The following is a 20,129-nucleotide window of genomic DNA, read 5'->3' as shown; positions in this document are numbered from 1 at the left end:
TGGCACAGTCGGTGGCAACTCTTGATCTCAGGGTCATGAGTTTAAGCCCCACATTGGGCATGGAGCCTACTTAGAAAATTGATAAAATTCTTTTTTTAAAAAATTTTTAAAAGATTTTATTCACTTATTTGAGAGAGAGACAGAGACAGAGATCACAAGCAGGAGACATAGGGTAGGGGCAGAGGGAAAGGGAGAAGCAGGCTCTCTGCTGAGCAAGTAGCCAGATGCCAGGCTTGATTCCAGGACACTGGGATCATGACCTAAGTCAAAGGCAGATGCTTAGCCAACAGAGCCACCCAGGCACCCCCAAAAATGATAAAATGTAAAACAAAAAAAAAGGCAAAAAACTAAAACAAGAATACTAGGTAAAGTATAATTCGTTACATTCATGTTGACTGGTCAACTATAACATTTTAGAAAGGGAATTCTATGAAAAACCACAGTAATTCCCACCCATGATGACCAAAGCTTTATACTGGTCTCCTCAAGGCAGCTATAACTACATAAAGCAGTTCTAGAAGACTCCTGATTTTGTTATTTTTGTTTGCACTTTATTGTTTTAAGATGAAAAATGAAGTATGAGATGAGTGTTTAATATTATTTAACCTGTGTTGTATTGGAGATTAAGATACTGTGCTCACTTAACTCCTTCCTTCTTTCTATAAAATAGGCTTATGTTGAGGCTCAGGTCAGCATTCTGCATTTGTTTTTTTAAAAAAAAAAAAGTACAGGACTACTGACATCTAAAGAACAGTGGGTTATCAGAACACTCAGAAGGCAGGTTTGACTGGCTGGTTTATTTTATTTATTTATTTTTTTAAAGATGTTATTTATTTATTCATGAGAGACAAAGAGAGAGAGAGAGACAGGCAGAGACAGGCAGAGGGAGAAGCAGGCTCCATGCAGGGAGCCTGACATGGGACTGGATCCCGGGTCTCCAGGATCAGGCCCTGGGATCAAGGTGGCACTAAACCTCTGAGCCACCCGGGCTGCCCCGACTGGCTGGTTTATTGAGAAATTACTAAAAATAAATTGTTTGCACAAGTTAAAATAACCAACTTCTCACTTTTACCAAAAGGGTGTTTTTAATATAATGAACATCCAAGCTTCTCTGACCATGAGAAAACCTGGAATATATTATACATGCATGAATGTGGCCCAGGATGCAGGATATGAGATGTGCTTGCTATCAACAGATTAACACTTCATTTTCATTACTCTAATCTCACCACAGGCTGTGAACACTCTCTTTTTCTTATTTGAACAACAATGGTGCATGAAAAACCAAGCTGACAGGCAGGCAGGGTTCATTAAATGCATAAGGCCTTTATTCCCATAACATGTCTCACCTGTATGAAGCCAGGGTTCGGGCTTCCAGGCTGGCTACCGAAACAAGCTCTCCCAGATGTTGGACTTCCAACTCTACCCCTTTCCACTTAATTTATGATAAATGTCAAAAATAAAGTAAAAATGGAAAAACTATTTCCCCCAATGAGCTCTATTTAGTAGATAATAGAATTGGTAACATATTTTAAGATTTATTCAGTTTCATGATTACTTTCCAGTTGCTCAAGAGAAAAAAAAAAAAAGTGGCAAGGAAGGAAAACAAGGAGACATTTGAAGTTTGAGTCAAAGACTCTCATCTTGGTGTCTCTAACCCAAGCTTAGTTTTGACTTGTATGAGGAGAACTATAGTTTGTCATTGATTTAAAATAAGAATCAATCAAGCTATTTCCAAATGAATGACACTGAGCTTCACCAAAAAGCTATGCTCAAGGACCAGAAAGCTACAAGGTGTTAGGAATCATTACAATGAGATTCTTAAAATTCCTATAAGGGGGGGGAAGGGGGAGAGGAGCCATCCACACACTCATTGCATCCGAGGCAACCATTAACAAATCCTCAACAAAACTAGAAATAAATCACTTGATTCTCACAACCAATGGACAAGTGTACACTTTCTGCATGTCTATGTACTATATATAAATGCACTACTATGTAACAATATGAATTTTTAAGTACGTTTCATAGCAACTTAGTAAGTCTTTCCACAAAGTCTAGAGGAGGCCTTGATTTGGGTTCTTTCTGGTACTCTAATTTTATACCTTCCCTAAAAAAAGAAAAAAAAAGGCAATATTAGATAAAGCAGCAGATAACCTAGCTGACTTAGGTTTTGACAAAAGGTCAACAAAGAATGTTTGTAGGCATTCTCACTCAAGGGACCCTTTCTTTTTTTTTTTTTTTTTAAAGATTTTATTTATTTATTCATGAGAGACACAGAGAGAGAGAGAGAGGCAGAAACACAGGCAGAGGGAGAAGCAGGCTCCATGCAGGGAGCCCTATGTGGGACTGGATCTCGGAACTCTAGGATCATGCCCTGGGCCCAAGGCAGACACTTAACCTCTGAGCCATCCAGGTGTCCCTCCCCCCTTTTTAAGATTTTTTATTTATTCATTCATGAGACACACACACACACACACACACACACAGAGAGAGAGAGAGAGAGAGAGAGAGGGAGAGAAGCATAGATATAGGCAGAGGAAGAAGCAGGCTCCATGAAAGGAGCCTGACGTGAGACTCCAGCATCACACCCTGGGCCAAAGGCAGGTGCCAAACCACTGAGCCATCCAGGGATCCCCAAGGGACCCTTTCATGAATATACTTAGCATATAATTTTTGCCCATATCTCACAAGTGGCCTCCCAGTCATGTCCACTGCCCTCTAGCACTGGAAGAGGGCACAGGAGTGGCCAGCTTTCTTTACCTATACCTGATTAGGTACCCCAAACAGCCATCCTAATGATTTAAGTCAATGAAATCTTTCTTGCTTAAATTTTAAAAGAAGGAAAAAACAAACATTATTAAAACCCTGCTAATGGAGGTACTCATTTTAATATTGGTTTTGTTATTATATTAAGCCAGCTGAAAGCAATTTATTTTTGGCATGTAAAATATTCATTATCCTAAAATTTTTCTTTTCAAACCCCTCAGTTCAGGCTCCCTGATCATCAAATATGGGTCCTAAAGAACTGTCTAGAGAACAAATAGAAACTTAAAAACTCCTTAATAAAGTTGAAAAATTCATGACAGTCACACAAAAGCACAGCAGGTATAATACTGGAAGCTATGTCTTTCCCATATAGAATAATATTTTTTAATCTTGTCAATTTTAACAATCTCTCTGCCATGTAAGACAAGGAGTTAAAATTTATTAAAAAACAGTGGTGAATCCTCCTGTTATGTATACTGCATGTTTTCAATTTCAATTTCCTAATGTCATCCATTACTATTAGTTCTGCCATCATTTTAATTCCCTTTTAAAATGTTTCTGTTAACTCTTATTAGCTGCAGTTTGTTTCAGAGTCATACCTTCCACCTACTGAAGGAAAACTTTACATGTTTTCTTCCTTCTGAGGATATGCTTTCTTGTACAGACATAAGTCTAACTGTATAAAATCATAAATCCAAGAATAACTTTAAAAAAAAAAGAAAAATAGAAAAGCAAAATCTCTTTTCAGCTTAGTACTTTCTTACACAGGCAAAGGATCAAATTGAGCTGCCTTTCAGCACCTCTGAACGATAAGCCTGCGCCCCTGGTTAGACGTTTTTATCATGCCCTTACTTACCGAACCCTTACATAGCAAAACTTGAGACAGTCTTCTTGTCAGCACTTACACACTGAGGACCACAACTGAGGGTGGCACCTCTTCTCCCATACCTCTAACAGAATAATGTATTGGCAAAAAAGTCAATTTGGTTACTGTTACATTTCAGGTGTATTTCAATTCTTTACTTAGGATAAAAAGAGCCAGTGCAAGTGGGGAGAAATTCATAAAAGGAGAGAAAAAGTGAAAGAGAATAAAGTAAAAAAGAAATCAGGTGTTTGGGAAATGGAAACAGGAAGAAAGGACAGACTAACCATGTATTTATGTCATTAACTAAATTGCTGCCAATGAAATAGAAATGAGACTTAAATCAACCCTTCCCCCTCAACAACACACAAACCCTAAAGACAGTAGCAAAATAACACTGCAGTCCAAAAATACTGAGTAAATAAGATGTCAGATATGCTCAAGAGAGTCAGTGTTTCAATGAGTAACTTCCTACTGTTCAAGATTATTTTCATTTTCTTAACAGGAAGAAATGAAAAACTGATGGGCTTAATTAAAGAAAAACAAAAGGATATTATTTCACTGTTAAAGGATCAATTCTTTTTTTTTAATTGGAATGATGATTAATAAGCTAAGAATCTGATTTCTAAGCTAGCCAGTTGGAGTAATGCATTGTTGTTCCACAAGCATTCCCATTCAGGAAGACTCTGCGATGAAGAAATGATACAGTGCTTCTTCGTCTCTTCTCCTTATCTCTGACTCTGTGACATGAAGTGCTACACAGAGTGTTTGAACAAAATGACACTGCACATAGTCCTCATCCAAGTGAACTCCAGTTATAAATTCTTCACCTTAGGGTCTGAATGTATACCATGAAATTTGCTAGGCTTCCTACGGGGAATGCAGAAATTGAAAAAGAAGCGACACTTCTATTTTTCCTATTCTCTAAACTTTCTTTTAAACCTGGGGAGGGAAAAGGCAGTACAGGTCAGGCTCAGTGGGACAGAGGTACTGTGACTGTCACAGTCCCAGGCATCATTTTTGGGATGTCATCTGCATATTAAAACTTTCTTACAGCTTGAGTTGCTCAGAATGTTTTTTTCAATTTATTCTTCTTGCCTGTTTACTAGTTTACCTTGTAAGAAAAAGTCCCCTCTTTCACACAGTGCTTTGCTTGTATGTCTAGATATGAAGGCCATTATTCCTGAATTATACCTCTTTTCCTTTATTTCTCCAAAGCTTAAAAATAGATGTCAAAGTTCCTTGAAAGGGTCTTTGACTCCTTTTCTCCCCCTTGCCCCCATCCTTTAGTAGATGAAGATCACCAAGCAAAATGTGGAAGCCAGCTGCTGTTCTGGGAAATAAAAATGGCATCAGCTTTGGCAGAGAGAGGTGAGATCAATCATTTCCTACAATCCCCAAACAATCTCCTGACCAAGATCTAGAGAAAGGTGGTTATGTAGCGGCAAAAACATACTACGAAAGGTACAGAGGTATGAGAGGATTTTCATGTGGTGAAGAATTCATTCTACACAGATAACAAACCAGGCCCCAAATCTCATGTGAAAGAAAATCTTGGAACCATTATATTCCATGTTCTTTGGACAATAACAAGCGGGAGTCCCAGACAAAATTTCTCACTGAAAAAGTCATCCCACGATTCACTCTGTTCTCCCTACTACCACAAAATTTCCTGCCAATATTCTGTGAGAAAAAAAGGAGTTAATTCTTAGATGGATTAAAACACCAGGATTCAAATTATGGACACAAGCTAAAGCAAATTCTAGTTTCTTCTTGAATTCTTTTTGAGATATATATATATATATATATATATATCAATCTCAAGAGTCCCAAGCTGAGAAAATACCTCTTAGGTTGTACAGAGTCATTAGCTATTCATGTTTATAAGGAAAATCCTCTCGAAACCTTTGCAGATTGATATGGGTAGATGCCCAATGTAAGTTTCTTTAAGTATGTGTAATGCACATAAGGTGGGAAGGGAGAAGCGCTAGAATTTTTGTTTTTCATTGAAGTGGATGACGCCAGCTCCCTATCTGTAACGGTCTGTTCCTTTGGAATCAGCTGCCTGTGTCACAACGACCTGGCAAACTTGAATGCTTTCACTATCACTGGAGTCCTTGCAATCCTGCTTTGGCTGTGACCCATTCACTTTTGCCCCAACTTCTCAGAGATGCCTTACTCAGCATCTAATTAGTTAGGGAGGATTTGCCGCGGCTCTTAACCCTGACACAGGAGTGGGAGGATGTGCTGCTGTAGTAGCCTAAATCTGTACTGTCACTACATTAATCAGATTTCCATAAAGCCATGCATGAATAATTGGATTTATCACTGAATATTAAGATACACTCATAAATATAATTATAAAAAAACATCTACAATTATAGATAAGATATCTGCACCTGTAGGGATTTATTTTTCAACTGTGGTTACTTGATTTACCTTAGCACAAGACTTTAACAATTACACACAGAGTGCCAGTTTGAAGTTAGCAGAAATAAGAGAAAAACAACTTCAAAATGATCGCCTACTATATGTTCAAATTCACTGAATGTGTTGAAAATAAACTTGAAATTTGTGTACAGGCTTTTTAAACATATATACACATCTGAATATGTGCATGCTTCACTTGCATTAACATGTACACAAATACCATGAATATGACCCTACTACTCTCCCACTGCATTACAAATTAGACAGTATCTGTTAAGTGAAGTCTGCATGTTATACACAGACTTACAAAGTACGGGCCAACACACAAGCACTTGTCTATACTACAATTTATGTTTTAACAATCATACAAATATTCCTAAATATTCCTATTCCAGCATTACATCGTCAGAATGGATGTTAGGAATTATATTTGAATATATGTCTATAGTTGAAACTTCAAAATAAAACATATTATCACTCAAATTAGAGAAGGGAACTGAAATTGTAGGTAGCAGCCTAGTAATTCAACAGGCTGAAATTACATGCTTCCTAATATAAATATTTTCACATCAAGACCATAAGTTTGGTCAATTTAAGACGTGATTACCAAAACATACCAACTGTAAGAAGGGGAGTAAAAAGGGAGGGAAAAGTGCAGAAACCTAGGGATGGATGATGCCTGGCAATGAAAGTCATTTTCAAAGACCATTAACTATCAACTGCTTTACTCAGGGCTCTGATTAAATAAGAATATACATCCCATGTTAAAAGGAATATCTACATGAGTAGGATAGAGTTTAGAATAAATATGTATTATACACACAATAAAGAAGAATCAAACCATGATATACAATTAGACATATGACTTCTAAGAAAATTTGTATATGTGTCTTATAAACTGTTAGTGAATAAACATTTAAATTATTTGAGGGCGGGAAATAGGAAGTCAGACAAAACCACCATTTCCACTTTAAAATATAGATTCAACAAAATGAAACTGTGTTTGCCTATATGAATAGAAAGAACTAAAAGAGTACTGGAAGAAAAATTCACATCAAACATGCTTTTAAATGGATTCCAGCAATGTTATTATATATTTCTTACAATATATTTTATTTATCATTTCTCTGAAATGTGCTAGATTTTATATTAGAAAGAAAGTTTGCTTTACTCTGTCATATCTCTGGTGAGCAGACGCTCTAGTATTAATGTAAATCGTTGATTTAATTTTTAGCTTTCTTGGTTTGCCCCTCACCTACCTAAGAAATGATTTCTCTGGTGATAACTAACACATCATGCTAATGAGAGAATCTAATGCACAATAGAAAAATGTCACTACTAATAATATTTGCATGAAGTTAAATAAAGCAACTGTAAGAGAATGTCAGACAGTTGTTCTTTAATAAGACACAGTTTCACAATGAAATTATGTTGTTAATTTTGTTACATCATTGGGTGAATCCTAAATTACTACATAATGATGCAGAGAGTCATTTATAATTCTAACTTAGTATTTGACTTGTGTCTGAAAAGAGACCTTATTAAGGGATCTACATTTTATTTGAAACAGGTTAAATATACCTCACCAATAATAAAAGGTAAATGCCCCTAATAATGTGTAAAACATGGGCTGGAGCCATTTACCTGTTACAGTTTCATGTCTGAAAAGATTTCAAAATATATTAGACTACTGCATGCCTTGAAGTAGGTACAAAGAATTTTATTTGATAGTCTCTCAAATGTAAAAAATATGTACAAAAATAGAAAAATCACCTTTTAAAACCTGATTTTAAAAAAAGAAAAAGAACTTCCACAAGCAGACATTATTTTCTGCTTTTAACAATACTTAATGAGGTTAAAATGGGCAAAATAATGTTCTAGACTTCTGGAGATAAACACAGAAGATGAGCAAAGGGTTTCTGGTCATTCTCGATCTGTCACTGATCAAAGTAACTCAAAAAAGAACTTCCTTTACAGAAGTCAAGAGTCATGCCCTTTAAGGTTATCAAATATTGTATGGGAAAAAATTATCCTTTTTGAAAAATCTTACTTAAACATGGGAAAGATGCAGAAAGGAAAATGTGGTAAAATGATCATTATCTTGAATATAAACGAAACATACTTTGTTCCACTAAATCTAAATTAGCTTCAGTCTGTGATGCCTTTTTGTTAGTATTAGACAGACAGATTTACATATAAGCAGATCCAAGTTTGCTCATACAAAAGACAAAGAGTTTTATATCCCTACTTCCTAATTTACCTCTAGAAGACACAAGACTAGATTATTAAACTCCAGTATTCATGAGACATTGCTACAAGTTTTGTTGTAGTTAAATAATACTGATGGTTATATCTCAGTAACTCAGTTTTGAAACCTGCTAGCTATTCAGTCTTTTCTAGTATTTAAAGAAATGATGTGGTAAATTCTATAGTTTTAATATTTTTACAGAAAACTTTGAAATAAAAAAAAATAGACCCAAACAATCCTTTTCATGACTTAAATCAATTTTTTCTTAGAAATTAAAATAATCACAATACAGAAAAACCTCTTTATACAGAATTCTGCATATTTGATTAAACTGGACAAACTTTTACCTGTAGTAAAACAAAAGCTGGCTTACTGTGTATACTGAAACTAGTATTCCTTGAAACTGTTGGCTTCAAGAAAATCATTTCAAGAAAAGTGTCTTTTCTGTGTGCACAGGCACACACACACAGTCACACACACACTGAATCAGCATTGCTGATAAACTATAGGTAAAGAAAATAAGCATATTTTAATAACATGTACAGCACATATATTTTTAGATTTACACAGTCTGAATTTAGGTTTACACAATATTTATATAAACTACCATGTCATCCTGAAGGAGGAAAAAAAATACACATATACAGTCTTCACACGCTTTCCAAAAATGCACAGGAGGTAAACATTTAGTAACCATGACAGAAAAAGGGGGGGGGGGTGTCACTAACTATATTAAAACCAAAAAAACCTATATGTGTGTGTGTGTGTGTGTGTGTACACACACACACACACACACATATATATATAGTTAAATCACAGCACTTTTTAAAATTGTGATTTTTCTCCCCTTATTTTATTACCCTGTTTAGTAAATGGCATAATACTATGTAGTTTTATATAACATCCATTATGAATAAATTATCTCCCTATATTTCTACTCTTTTCATATAGTCAACTGATGCCAAGACACATGCATGCACACAGGTAGAGACAAAATAGATCTTTGCATATTCACAAAGTCAAACAACTGAATCAAAGACACCATAATAGCTTGGTTGTACAAGTTTCTCTCTCTGAGTGATTTCAAATTATTTTCCTAATTCTGATCAATCATTTACTTTTATTAGTTTTTTAGCTCAAATGTTTTCCATGACTTAAAGTCTCCTTAGATTCAAATCTACTTGGAAATGGGCTAGTGCCAAAGAAGCAATCTAACACCATCTATGTGGTTCAATAGCCATTTATCAATTGATCATTATCTCTATCTGGTTTTATTAACTCTTTTCTAGCTAGAGGGAGACCTAAACCAATCTTCCCTTCTCACACACATGACCTTCGCTAACTCAAGGAAAAACCCTAAACGTGACATCTAATTTTTTAAAGTGCGGCACGAGTTGCTTGTTCCTACAGTTTCACAGAGTGAAAACACGCTGTGTTACAAGCACAGAGAGAGCCACCCAGGCAGGGATGTGCCTCAGAAACACACCTCTCAAAGCACTCTACAATGACAAGGAATATCTCTGGGAGGAAATGAACTTTCTAACTTGCAAGAATGGGAAATAGCTCATTAAGAGTTGCTTATTGGGTTTATGTTGATTGCATTTAAATCCCAGCTTACTGTATCAGCAGTAATCAGGGTCCCTCTACAGGATATGTCAAAATACACCTTATTCAAATGCCTTTATCCTATCTAGAACGGCATAAAACTGTTCGCTAGCTAGATGCTACAAAACCCTGGCTCTGTGCACTGGCTTTTGCAGATGTACCTCTAAACTTCTGATAGTTTACAGCCTAACAAATTGTTTTCTTTCTTTCATTACCAATAATTTTTAAAAATCTAATTAACTCAATAAAGTACGTAATTCTTATGGTCTCTTACCAGCAAAACAGATTTTAGAAAAAGAAAGCAATTGCAGTATTTTTTTTCCAATGAGTGGAACAGTACCAATTTCTTAACTGCCATCTACTTAAAATCCAAGTGTATTTGCCAGTAATACTTTTCATGCTGCGTGGATGATACAATCATGCTAACTCTTTGCTTTGTGTGGGTTTGGTGTAGGCTTTTGAACAGCAAGACGTGTCTAGGAGGGAGGCACCAGGGAACTTCCCTCCCTCGCTTGAGCACAGTCCAAGATGAAAGTTTCTGGGTTGTTTCCCTTCGCTTCCTCTCACCCTCGCTCCCCCTCGGAGCCGCAGAGCCAGCAATTGTGCAAGAGGAGCCGGGCGTGCAGGGCGCGTATCACCAAGCGCATGGTACGAGCCGCCGGCTCCGATGATTAATTATCAGTTGCCGCCGGCCTCGCACTAACACGTCGGCTTTCCCGGCAGAGCCAGCACACCCAGCCGCCTGCAGCGCGGCCCGGACCGAGCAGCGGCTTTAGGGAGGACGCGGCGGCTGCGCCCGAGTGTGAGTGCGCCGGCCAGCGCGCGAGCGAGCGGGGGACGGGCGAGCGAGCGGGGGACGGGCGGGCGGGCGGGCGGGCGAGTGTGCGGGAGCCGAGCGCCGCCGGCGGGAGCGCAGGGGCGAGCGGGGAGGCAGGCGGGCGGGCGGCCGCGGCGGGTGCAGAGGAGCTGGGACCCGCCGGCACTGCCCGCCACGCGCGCCGCCGCCGCCACCTCCGCCTCCTCCTCCTCCTCCGCGACCCTCCGCGCTGGCAGCGGCTCCTGCACAGCCTCCTCTCCGCAGGTCGGAGTCGAGCTGCTTCCAGCCCCGTGAAGTCAGCGGGGCTGTGCAGAGGGGCCCCTACATGTTATGGCTGTTTGTTTGGAGAACCTACTCTGTCTGAGATAGCACTTTGACGAAGTGATTAATACAGATAGACCGATAACATTTTTGGGTGGTGGCTTTTTTTTTTTTTCAATCTTAAACAGAAAACAAAGAAATAAAAGTCTTCCCATGACCCAGGCTATACTGTGAAACTTTGCAAAGAATGCCTTTGCTTTGCTTTTACTTCAGTATCCTTTCCCCCTTTTTCTTTTAAGGAGCCCTCAGGGAAACCATGAAGTAACCCTGCACATTCCAACACCACAGTTATGACAAAACAGCCTAACTATGAAGTGATCAAATTTTTAAAAATGTTTAGAAAGAAAAATAACAGAAACAAAAGTCCATATAACAATTCAAGGTTTCTTAAAAAAAAAAAAAAGAAAAGAAATAAGAAAGAAAGAAAAGAAAAAGTAACTTACCTGTTGGGACATTCTGAATAAGAGGTTAGTATCAGCGTTTTGCCATGTCCCCATGAACCCTGGTTCAGCCGTAGTCGTTCTGGTTCCGAACTGCATGGAGTTGTCAGTCCAGGAGGCTCTTAAAGTCAAGTCTCTTGCCCTCTTTGGCTCTCTGTCTCTCTGTGTCTCTCTTTCTCTCACATCCACTTCTGCCTCTTCTGACTGAAAAGTGAAGGTGGATTTTTTGAGCCTCTTGGCAGCCAGTAGCAGGAGTGTGGTGTAGTTAAGAAGCTGGCTGAACTGTGCATTTCATTTGGGAAGGGGGAGATTTGGGGGAGGGAGGGGGTCAGAGCTTCTTTCGCACCTTCTGCACAGATACCCCTATCATTTATGCATAGATTGTGACTCCCCGAGCTTGCCTTTGCTCGGTTTAACAGCTGCCTGTCAGGTGTGCAGGCAGCACTGGAGACCCAACCATCAGCTTCAAACTCTCAGCCACTGCATGTCATTGGATAGCAGAGCTAAGAGTCAACTGCACTGTTCCACTGTCAGGCACCAAATGACACCCTGCACTAACCCCTCTCCAAACACACAGATAGATACACACTTAGGCACACTCCAAGCAGTACCATGCTCACAGACGGCACACGGGCTGAAGGGAAGCTGAGGCCCTTCCCAAGGAAATCTTCCCAACAATGCTTTTGGGTGTAACATGCAATATCTGACATTAGTCTGTACTTTAACATTTGTAAACTGCTCTGCTTAAACATTTTTTTTCTAATTACACTGCAAGAAAGAAATATATTCAGCTCTAAGAGAATGTTAAGTTCGTTCAGTTGTTGTCTAAATGTTAGCTCCTACAAGTCATATTGTACGTGCTGGCCTATTTATAACCACATATAAACTCCTAGAGAAAATAATGTACATAGAAACTTGACCTTCCATTCTGAAAAATAAATAAATAAACCTAGCAGTTTTTTTGAACATAGAAGATGCACAATAAACATTTGCAAAATAAATACATACTATTTAATATCCAGTTCCTCTGGTCACTAATTATTAAATTGGATGTTAAGTAATAAGAAATTGAATGGCAAGGAAAAAAAAGTATACCTTTTCTTAAAGCTCACAAATAGAAAAAAAAAATCCTTTGTTAAAGTTCCTGGATGAAGCATCTACAATATCCTCTTAAATCATTAAAAAAAAAAAAAAAGAAAAGAAAAGAAAAGAAAAAGATGAAGAAAAAAAGCCTGTCCCATTTTGGGGAAAAAGTAATGAATATAAAAATTCCATTTTTCATTCAAGATTTCTATGGAAAATTCTATAACATTTTTGTGCCTGATGAAATATAACCTGGATAGCACATTGTATTTTTAATTAAACCAGTTTTAAAAACAAAACATCTATTTATTAGTGTTTATCTACCATATTTATGGAAAAGCAGAACTGAAGAAAATGCAGTGTACATAAACAGTAACTTCAAAATGGAAAGCTAAATTCATGTCATCTCATAAAAGTAGTCAGCAGGAAAAAGCCATCCTTCCTAAACTTAAAATATAAGGAACATTAATCTTCAACCACCTACAAATATCGAGGACAAATGTACCACTCTCCTTGCTCCTCCTTAACTCAAGAATAACAATAAAGCTTACTCTCTGAAACAACAAAAGAAAAAGAAAAGAGCTTCAATGGCAGCTCTGTGTCATTAGTGGACAATGAGAAAAGATGAGAAAACGTACACTATGTTGACACAAATGTGCCTTCCCCTCTAGAACCGACATCTCCTGAAAGCTTTTCTGTTAAACTTCCCTCCGGTTCACCACCATTAAGCACAAAAAAGTCTCAAAAGCAGCAAATTCAATATCTGAGAAGAAACAAACAAGAACCCAAAGAATTGTTGCCTTAAAATATATGAAGTCCACCTGTGGTCAATAAAAATATTCTTGAGGGGGGAGGGCAGGAAAAGCCCCTATGAGTCAATTGTCAACAGTGACTGTACCTTTACAGCTAGCTATTACCCACTTAAACTCCCTCTAAAATTTGCTAGCCTCTTGATTTCTGAAGTGGCACTCAGTGCCTCAGTCAAGCTGCCTGCTCAGCTCCTGACCTTCCCACTAATGGCTGTTATTTGTGGGAGGCTTAAGGACACTGTCAATAGCAAGCTTCCTCCTCGCTCCTCTCAGGCTCTGCTGTATCGCTTTGCCTGCGTGTTCTCTCTCGCCTGCTTCTTGCTCTCCTGCTCTCCCCCTCACACTCCCCCCTCCTTCCTTCCTCTCTCCTTTACTCCGTCTTCCTCTTTTCCTAGCCCCCACCCCTTTTTTCTTTCAGTCCTGCAGTCCTCTTCTTTCTCAGGTATCATCCCCCCACCCTGGCCCCAACCACACACACACACACACACACACACACACACACACACACACACCACAAAAATCAACTGGCATGCAGCAGCAAGCACCTGCAGTAATAGACTCTTTTATTAAAACTGTTATTCTGCAAGACTTGAAATTCCCCATGGACCGGGCCATGTCAAAGCCGATATAATTAACTAGAGGCTCAGCAACGGATCAATTACCAGACAAGCAAGTGATAGTGAAATCAATGAAAGATCATCAGCCACATTATCAGTGTTGCAACTCATTAGGGCAAAACTGAGAAATGTGCTCAAAGCGAGCCCAAGCAAGGTGGCATTACAAAACAAAGGGCTAATTTGGAGACCCTGCTGTGAACAATCTGTAACAGAATTAGCCTTTTTTCCCCCTAAACTGCACAGCTCCGTAACTAAATGTGACAGACTGAGAGAAGCAGTTTATTAAGACACCAACCCCAAGTTTATTTAGTTCATAAACTCTCTCCTAGAAAATCAATACAGTCTGTACAGGGTTATTAGGCTGACTAGCTAATACATCCAAATCTGGTCTGCCCATCCAGCAGTCTTCTAACAAAATGCTACCCAGCATAGGCAAACTGAGCTCTTTCAGATATCAAGGCTTGAGTTTGCTCTAGATCAAACAGGTCTGCAATGTAACTAGGACCTGCATATTAGTGCCAAGGCACAAGCCTCAAAAGTACCAGGATATCTTTCTAAGGTTTACAAATTTTCACAACAAATCTATCATTCCATATTGCACTTGCTAAATGGAGTTGATAAAACAAAATTTTAACTGGTCTGTGTAAGACTAGTTTACAAAGAGGACAAGCCTTGTAAGAGACAACAGTCAACCCAAAGTCTTAACAATAAATGAATCAGTAAACTAAAATAAACCTCAAGTGTGTACACTTGCTGTTCTTTGCAGATTTTAAATTCTGAATATTCATTTTTAAATCAAGTTTTGAAAATACAAATTAGACTCCTCTAGAAGTCCCCAAAATACCTGATTTGAACTTGCCACTCACTGCCACGTATAAACACGGCATACAGAATCTTTGATCTTAGGCTAATTTTCTATCCAGCAAGAAGGGCAAAGGCACAAAAAATGAAACTACAAGGCACAAAGAGGAGTTCTGATTTTGTCTGGTGGCTAGCCAGTCTATAGATTATGGACCAGCTGTCTGGAATCATTTGGATTAAAATTATTTAAGGTGAGGGGGTGGAGGTAGGCATCACTTCCATAGTAATTGCCTTTTACTGCCCTGATTCCATGTAGTTCAGGTTAAAGAACTACAAATTACTAAAGGCTATGTGCTGGCTTTCCCACATTTACTGATTGTGAGAGACCATGAATTTAAGAATACACCAACCAGGTCCAAATAGAAACCAAATTATTAGAAAACATGGGAATGTGAATACCTTCACCTCACAACAACACATAGCAGATACTTACAAAAACTAAGAAACTGAATGCAGTTTAAGTGTTAAGACAGATTGGAGAACTGTCAGAAAAAAACAAAAAGATAACAATTTTTGGAAGTGACTTCTGATGTTTATGATGTTTTAACATTTAAAATGTTGCAAGAAAAGGATTACACTATTAACATGACTTCGGTATACTGGCTCTAAGACACTAAATCCTAACCTTTAAAACAAAATCCTAAATTCCAAAACAAAAGTACTTCTTTTCACAGGACTTTATTAAAATCCAATTTATAGATTGCTATAAATAAACATTTCCCTCGAATTTTTGAGCTGGTACCTTATTAAGCATTTCATAACTCATGTTTTTGAGTAATCTATAAAAAGTTAAATATATATAATCTAAAGCTATGCTGTAGATGCCAATGTTTTAGACAGTAATTAAAAGTTGTAATTACAGAGAAATTGTATTTTTTAAAACCTTTTTGCATATAACTACATACTGTGCATGTACCCTCAATGAGATCCAATTAGTTGCAAAGAATTTGCATTTCAGTTAGTATGGGATAACAAGACTATAGGGAGGCACAATGCAATTCCACCAGCAGAGTAAGGAAGTGTGTTCTTTCTTGTTAGCTCTGTAAGCAATAATTCCCACAACTGACTGTTTAAAATGTTACTGATCTTTTCAATATTTCAGTATTGAGGTAGCTTTAAGTTTTTCCCTCCATTAAAAAAAAATCACAAGTTGGTGAAAATATCAGCCACAATGAATACTTACAGAAACAAATGAACAAAGGATTTTGTTTTGTGTGTATGTTTGTGGGAGTTTTTCTGGAGGGGGAATATTGCATACTTTTTCTCTTCCTCTTAATACTCACTGGTAATTTCTTTAAATCACATTGCTTTCTTAAAATAAGTTCCATAACTGGGGGCAGGGAAACCTCACTGAAACCGTTCTATGTAAATATATATGGTTTTGTGATCCAGGCATGTATCTAGTACTCTGAGAAAGTACTCAAGGCTTTTCATTTCTTCTAGTTATGTTTCCAACAATGTAAATCCTAAGCAAATATCAAATAAATGTATAATTTATATACACAGTATAACAAGCATCTCTAGGACTTCTGCTGGTTCACGGAACAATACCTGTAAATTCCCTGGGTTCAGTTCAGCAGCTGTTAACAGATTCTGTAATCTGTAATGACAGTAAACTGGCCTTTGCTCTTCTTTTATTCACTATTCATTTTCAAGGCTAGGTTAAGTACAGAGCTGGGTTAAAGATCAGTGGTTTTTCATGTGACACATGCTGGTATTCATCTAATGGCTTGTCAAGACAAAACTGTCCCTGTTCTTGCCAAAATAATAAAAATGACGCTCCACATCGCATGACAATCAGCACTTCCTTATGGCAAAACAACTCAAGCTTTTGTAATTCATTTACTTTATGGAAAAAAAATTTAGTAACTGGCTACCCAATCCTATATGTAGAATTAGGTTGTCATTCTCAAAGGAGATTTTTTTTAATGTTATATATGGCCTCTCTTAACACTAAAGCAATATGTAAACTAGTTTCTGATCAAATCAGACTTTATCGTATAAAAATAATGCTCACGCTACAAATTCATATGGCATTAAGGAATATAACTTAATATATGCAAATTATGCAGAAGCAGCAGGCTGGGCCCAGTCACAGAGGTGGGGGGAACCAATTGAGGAAATGTCATTTTTCTTGAGAACAAAGTATGGGACTTGCTTTGCAACATCTGTTGGGCTGTGTGAAATGTTAACAGATGTCTTAAGTGAAAAAAGGAAAAAGAATTAATAAAGGAAACCTCCTCTGAACAGATAATCCACCCAAATTTCCATATTCCTAAGGAAAAAAGTTGACAGCAACCTTTTTCCCTTGTGAAATCTGCCATCCCTACTTTATTGTGTAAAGTTTCATTTTCTATGTGAAGTTAAGGGATAAAATTTTTTGACTCAATAAAAAAGAATAGAGAAAAAGTAAAACTAACAATAATTTCAACTGAGATGTTCCCTTTGTGAATAATTATACCATAATCTAAGCTGCCTCTTTCCCCTTGAGTCACATGTGTAATTTGATGGGAGGACAGTGAAAAGTTCACCCTCAAAAAAAGCCACACAAAAAGATGAAATATTACACTAATGTGCCTGCATTTTGAAGGAAAGGAAGGAGGAGAAATAAAGGGTAGCTCTTAAGGTAAAGTTCTGATATGAACACTTTTCTCCACATTAAGGTATCCATCTTCACAATTAGGAAAATTCACCTTTCATTTATACCTACATCCCTGCATTCACCATTTGTTCCTACTTGCCTTCCATTACTAGCCTAACAAGGGGTGGAACACCCTCTTTTTAATAGGCAAGTGTTCTATAGCAGTATAATCTTTTTTTAAAAAAAAAAAGATTTTATCTATGTATTCACAAGAGACAGAAAGAGAAAGGCAGAGACATAGGCAGAGGGAGAAGCAGGCTCACTACAGGGAGCCTGATGAGGGACTCAATCTCCCTGATGGGATCACGCCCTGAGCAGAACGCAGACGCTCAACCGCTGAGCCACCCAGCCATCCCCTATAGCAGTATAATCTAATGACCACTAAGAAAACTTTTGAAATTACTAGTTGGATCTTGGTATTAAATTTCAGTTTTTAAAAAAGATTTATTTATTTGAGAGACAGAGAGCATGAGAGCACCTGGGACAGAGGGACAAGCAGACTCCTTGCTGAGCATGGAGCCCCTATAAGGGGGCTTATAGGGGCTCCATCTCAGGACCCTGAGAGCATGACCTGAACTGAAACCAAGAGCCAGATACCTAAATGACTGAACCACCCAGGTGCTGGTATTTAAATCTTAAGAAAACTGGTAAACTTTTCTTAGTTAACAGTTTTCATTCATGTTTCAATTTATTAGATGATCTAGCCAAACATGAATGAAGCAGCCTTGAACCCAGATTAAAAAGATGATGCATACACACCAACTACTGAATCTAACCTAGTGTCTGTTTCTATATTCTATAAATCTTTCTCTTTAGAGATATCTATTTTATTACTTATGCTCTTCAAAACTCAGGACATAAATTTTGGTTAACAAAAAAACTTTTTTGGTTAACAGTTCAAAGATTAACTAATTCAAAATGCAGTTAAGGATCTTTAAAGATTCAGGTAAAGGAAGAAAAATACTGTGCTGTCATCTCTGATTGCAAGTCTCAATCTCGCTCTCCTCTATGAGATTCTGCTTTAAAATCGTACATGTTACTTCGTGTTTATAACTACACCTTCTCCAGATGGCTCTGGCAGCCTAGGTTGGGCATTTCAACATATAGAAACCTCAGCCAGAATAGCCTGAAGATTTCAGGGGACAAGATCATGGTCCAAGTTATAAATAAGACATGCTGGCATGCTTTTGGTTTTTGGTTAGTTTGTTTTTGGCCAAAGCATTATGGGTGCTAAACGCTCTGGTGTTTACTCACAGGTATACCACATCAGAGCATATGACAAAAAATAATAAGTGCTACACCAAAAAAATATTGATCACTTACACTGAGGGAAGAAGCCTGTGCATTGAAAACATCATTATGTGACGTCACACCCAAAAAGGAAAACATGCCTCCTAAAATAAAATTTGAATACGATAGGTACACCTGGGTATCTGAGTGGTTGAGCGGCTGCCTTCGGCTCAGGGCATGATTCAGAGGTCCCAATATCCGGCCCCATACAAGGCTCCCCACAAGGAGCCTGTTTCTCTCTCTGCCTGTGTCTCTGCCTTTATCTGTGTGTCTCTCGTGAATAAATAAATAAAATCTTTTAAAATTTTTGAATACGATACAAATTTAAATCACTTTAAACAGTGGCATAAACATCCCGCTTAAGCAAACAGTATCTAAAACCTTCATCCTTTTTTTTTAAATTATTATTACAACACTTGTATCTGTACCAACTAGACCAACCAATGTGATATAGCATTTGCTGACAGGTCTAATCAGGGGCTCAATTTGAGAAAAACATCAAGGAGATACCAAAATGCCATAATCCCTTGATACCCTATGAAAAATTTAAAAGTTAAAAGATTTGGGTAGGGTGTGGTAGATGAGGTAGTTTATAAAATATCAGGGAAATGATGAATACTTAGAATCAAGGCATTTGCAGATGCAAAAGCATGTGAAGTCAGCATGAATATTAAAACCTCCAAATGATCAACTATTTTACCTACCCTGTTTTGGCTTAAAAAAACCCGAAGTGACTTTATATGTCTTCTCTCAGGTCAAACACTGACAATGGCTTCTTTCTATCATAACCTAAAGTCAATGTTTTATGAAAAAATCTTCTAGAGGAAAAGAACCAGGGTTGTGTTCCCTTAAATGAGTATGAAAAAAACAGGCTTGGGGGTCACCTGGGTGGCTCAGTGGTTAAGCATCTGCCTTTGGCTCAGGGTGTGATCCTGGGGTCCTGGAATGGAGTCCCACATCAACCTCCCAGCAGGATGCCTGCTTCTCCCTCTGCCTAAGTCTCTGCCTCTCTTTGTGTCTCTCATGAAAAAACAAATAAAATCTTAAAAAAAAAAAAGTCTGGGGAGCATCCAGTAGAGAATTACTTCTGTATGACCAAGCAAAGTTGCAAAGATTGTAAAGATAGTATTACTTTCTTTATTTACTTCCTTCTAAAGTCTTGCAACCCCACTGAAGATGTCATAATAATAGTTTAAATTACTGTCAGGAAGAAGACTGAGACTCACAGACACCCATGAAATCCAACACTGCTTTTAGTTATCACAGAAAAAAAGCAACTCTATTGATGGTACCCCCTTATATGAAATACAAAAACCCAAAAAATAAATTTAAAAAG

At 37.8% G+C, this 20,129-nt stretch overlaps 1 protein-coding gene across 10 annotated transcripts in view; it reads right to left on the bottom strand.

Moving 5' to 3' along the window:
- The window catches only part of BNC2 (basonuclin zinc finger protein 2), a 433,488-nt gene that overhangs the window by 278,637 nt on the left and 134,722 nt on the right, over positions 1–20,129 (bottom strand). For 9 of the 10 annotated variants that reach the window (XM_072728223.1, XM_072728214.1, XM_026001440.2 and 6 more), the window contains exon 2: positions 11,496–11,696. The exons of the other annotated variant lie outside the window; for it this stretch is intronic. In XM_072728223.1, the coding sequence (XP_072584324.1) occupies positions 11,496–11,696 (201 nt within the window). The remainder of the gene's footprint in view (positions 1–11,495; positions 11,697–20,129) is intronic. 10 annotated transcript variants of the gene reach the window in all.

This window comes from Vulpes vulpes, chromosome 12 (genome assembly GCF_048418805.1).
Source record: "Vulpes vulpes isolate BD-2025 chromosome 12, VulVul3, whole genome shotgun sequence".
NCBI lineage: Eukaryota > Metazoa > Chordata > Mammalia > Carnivora > Canidae > Vulpes > Vulpes vulpes.
Note: the sequence above shows the minus strand (reverse complement) of the source record. Positions and strands in the feature narration are given on the sequence as shown.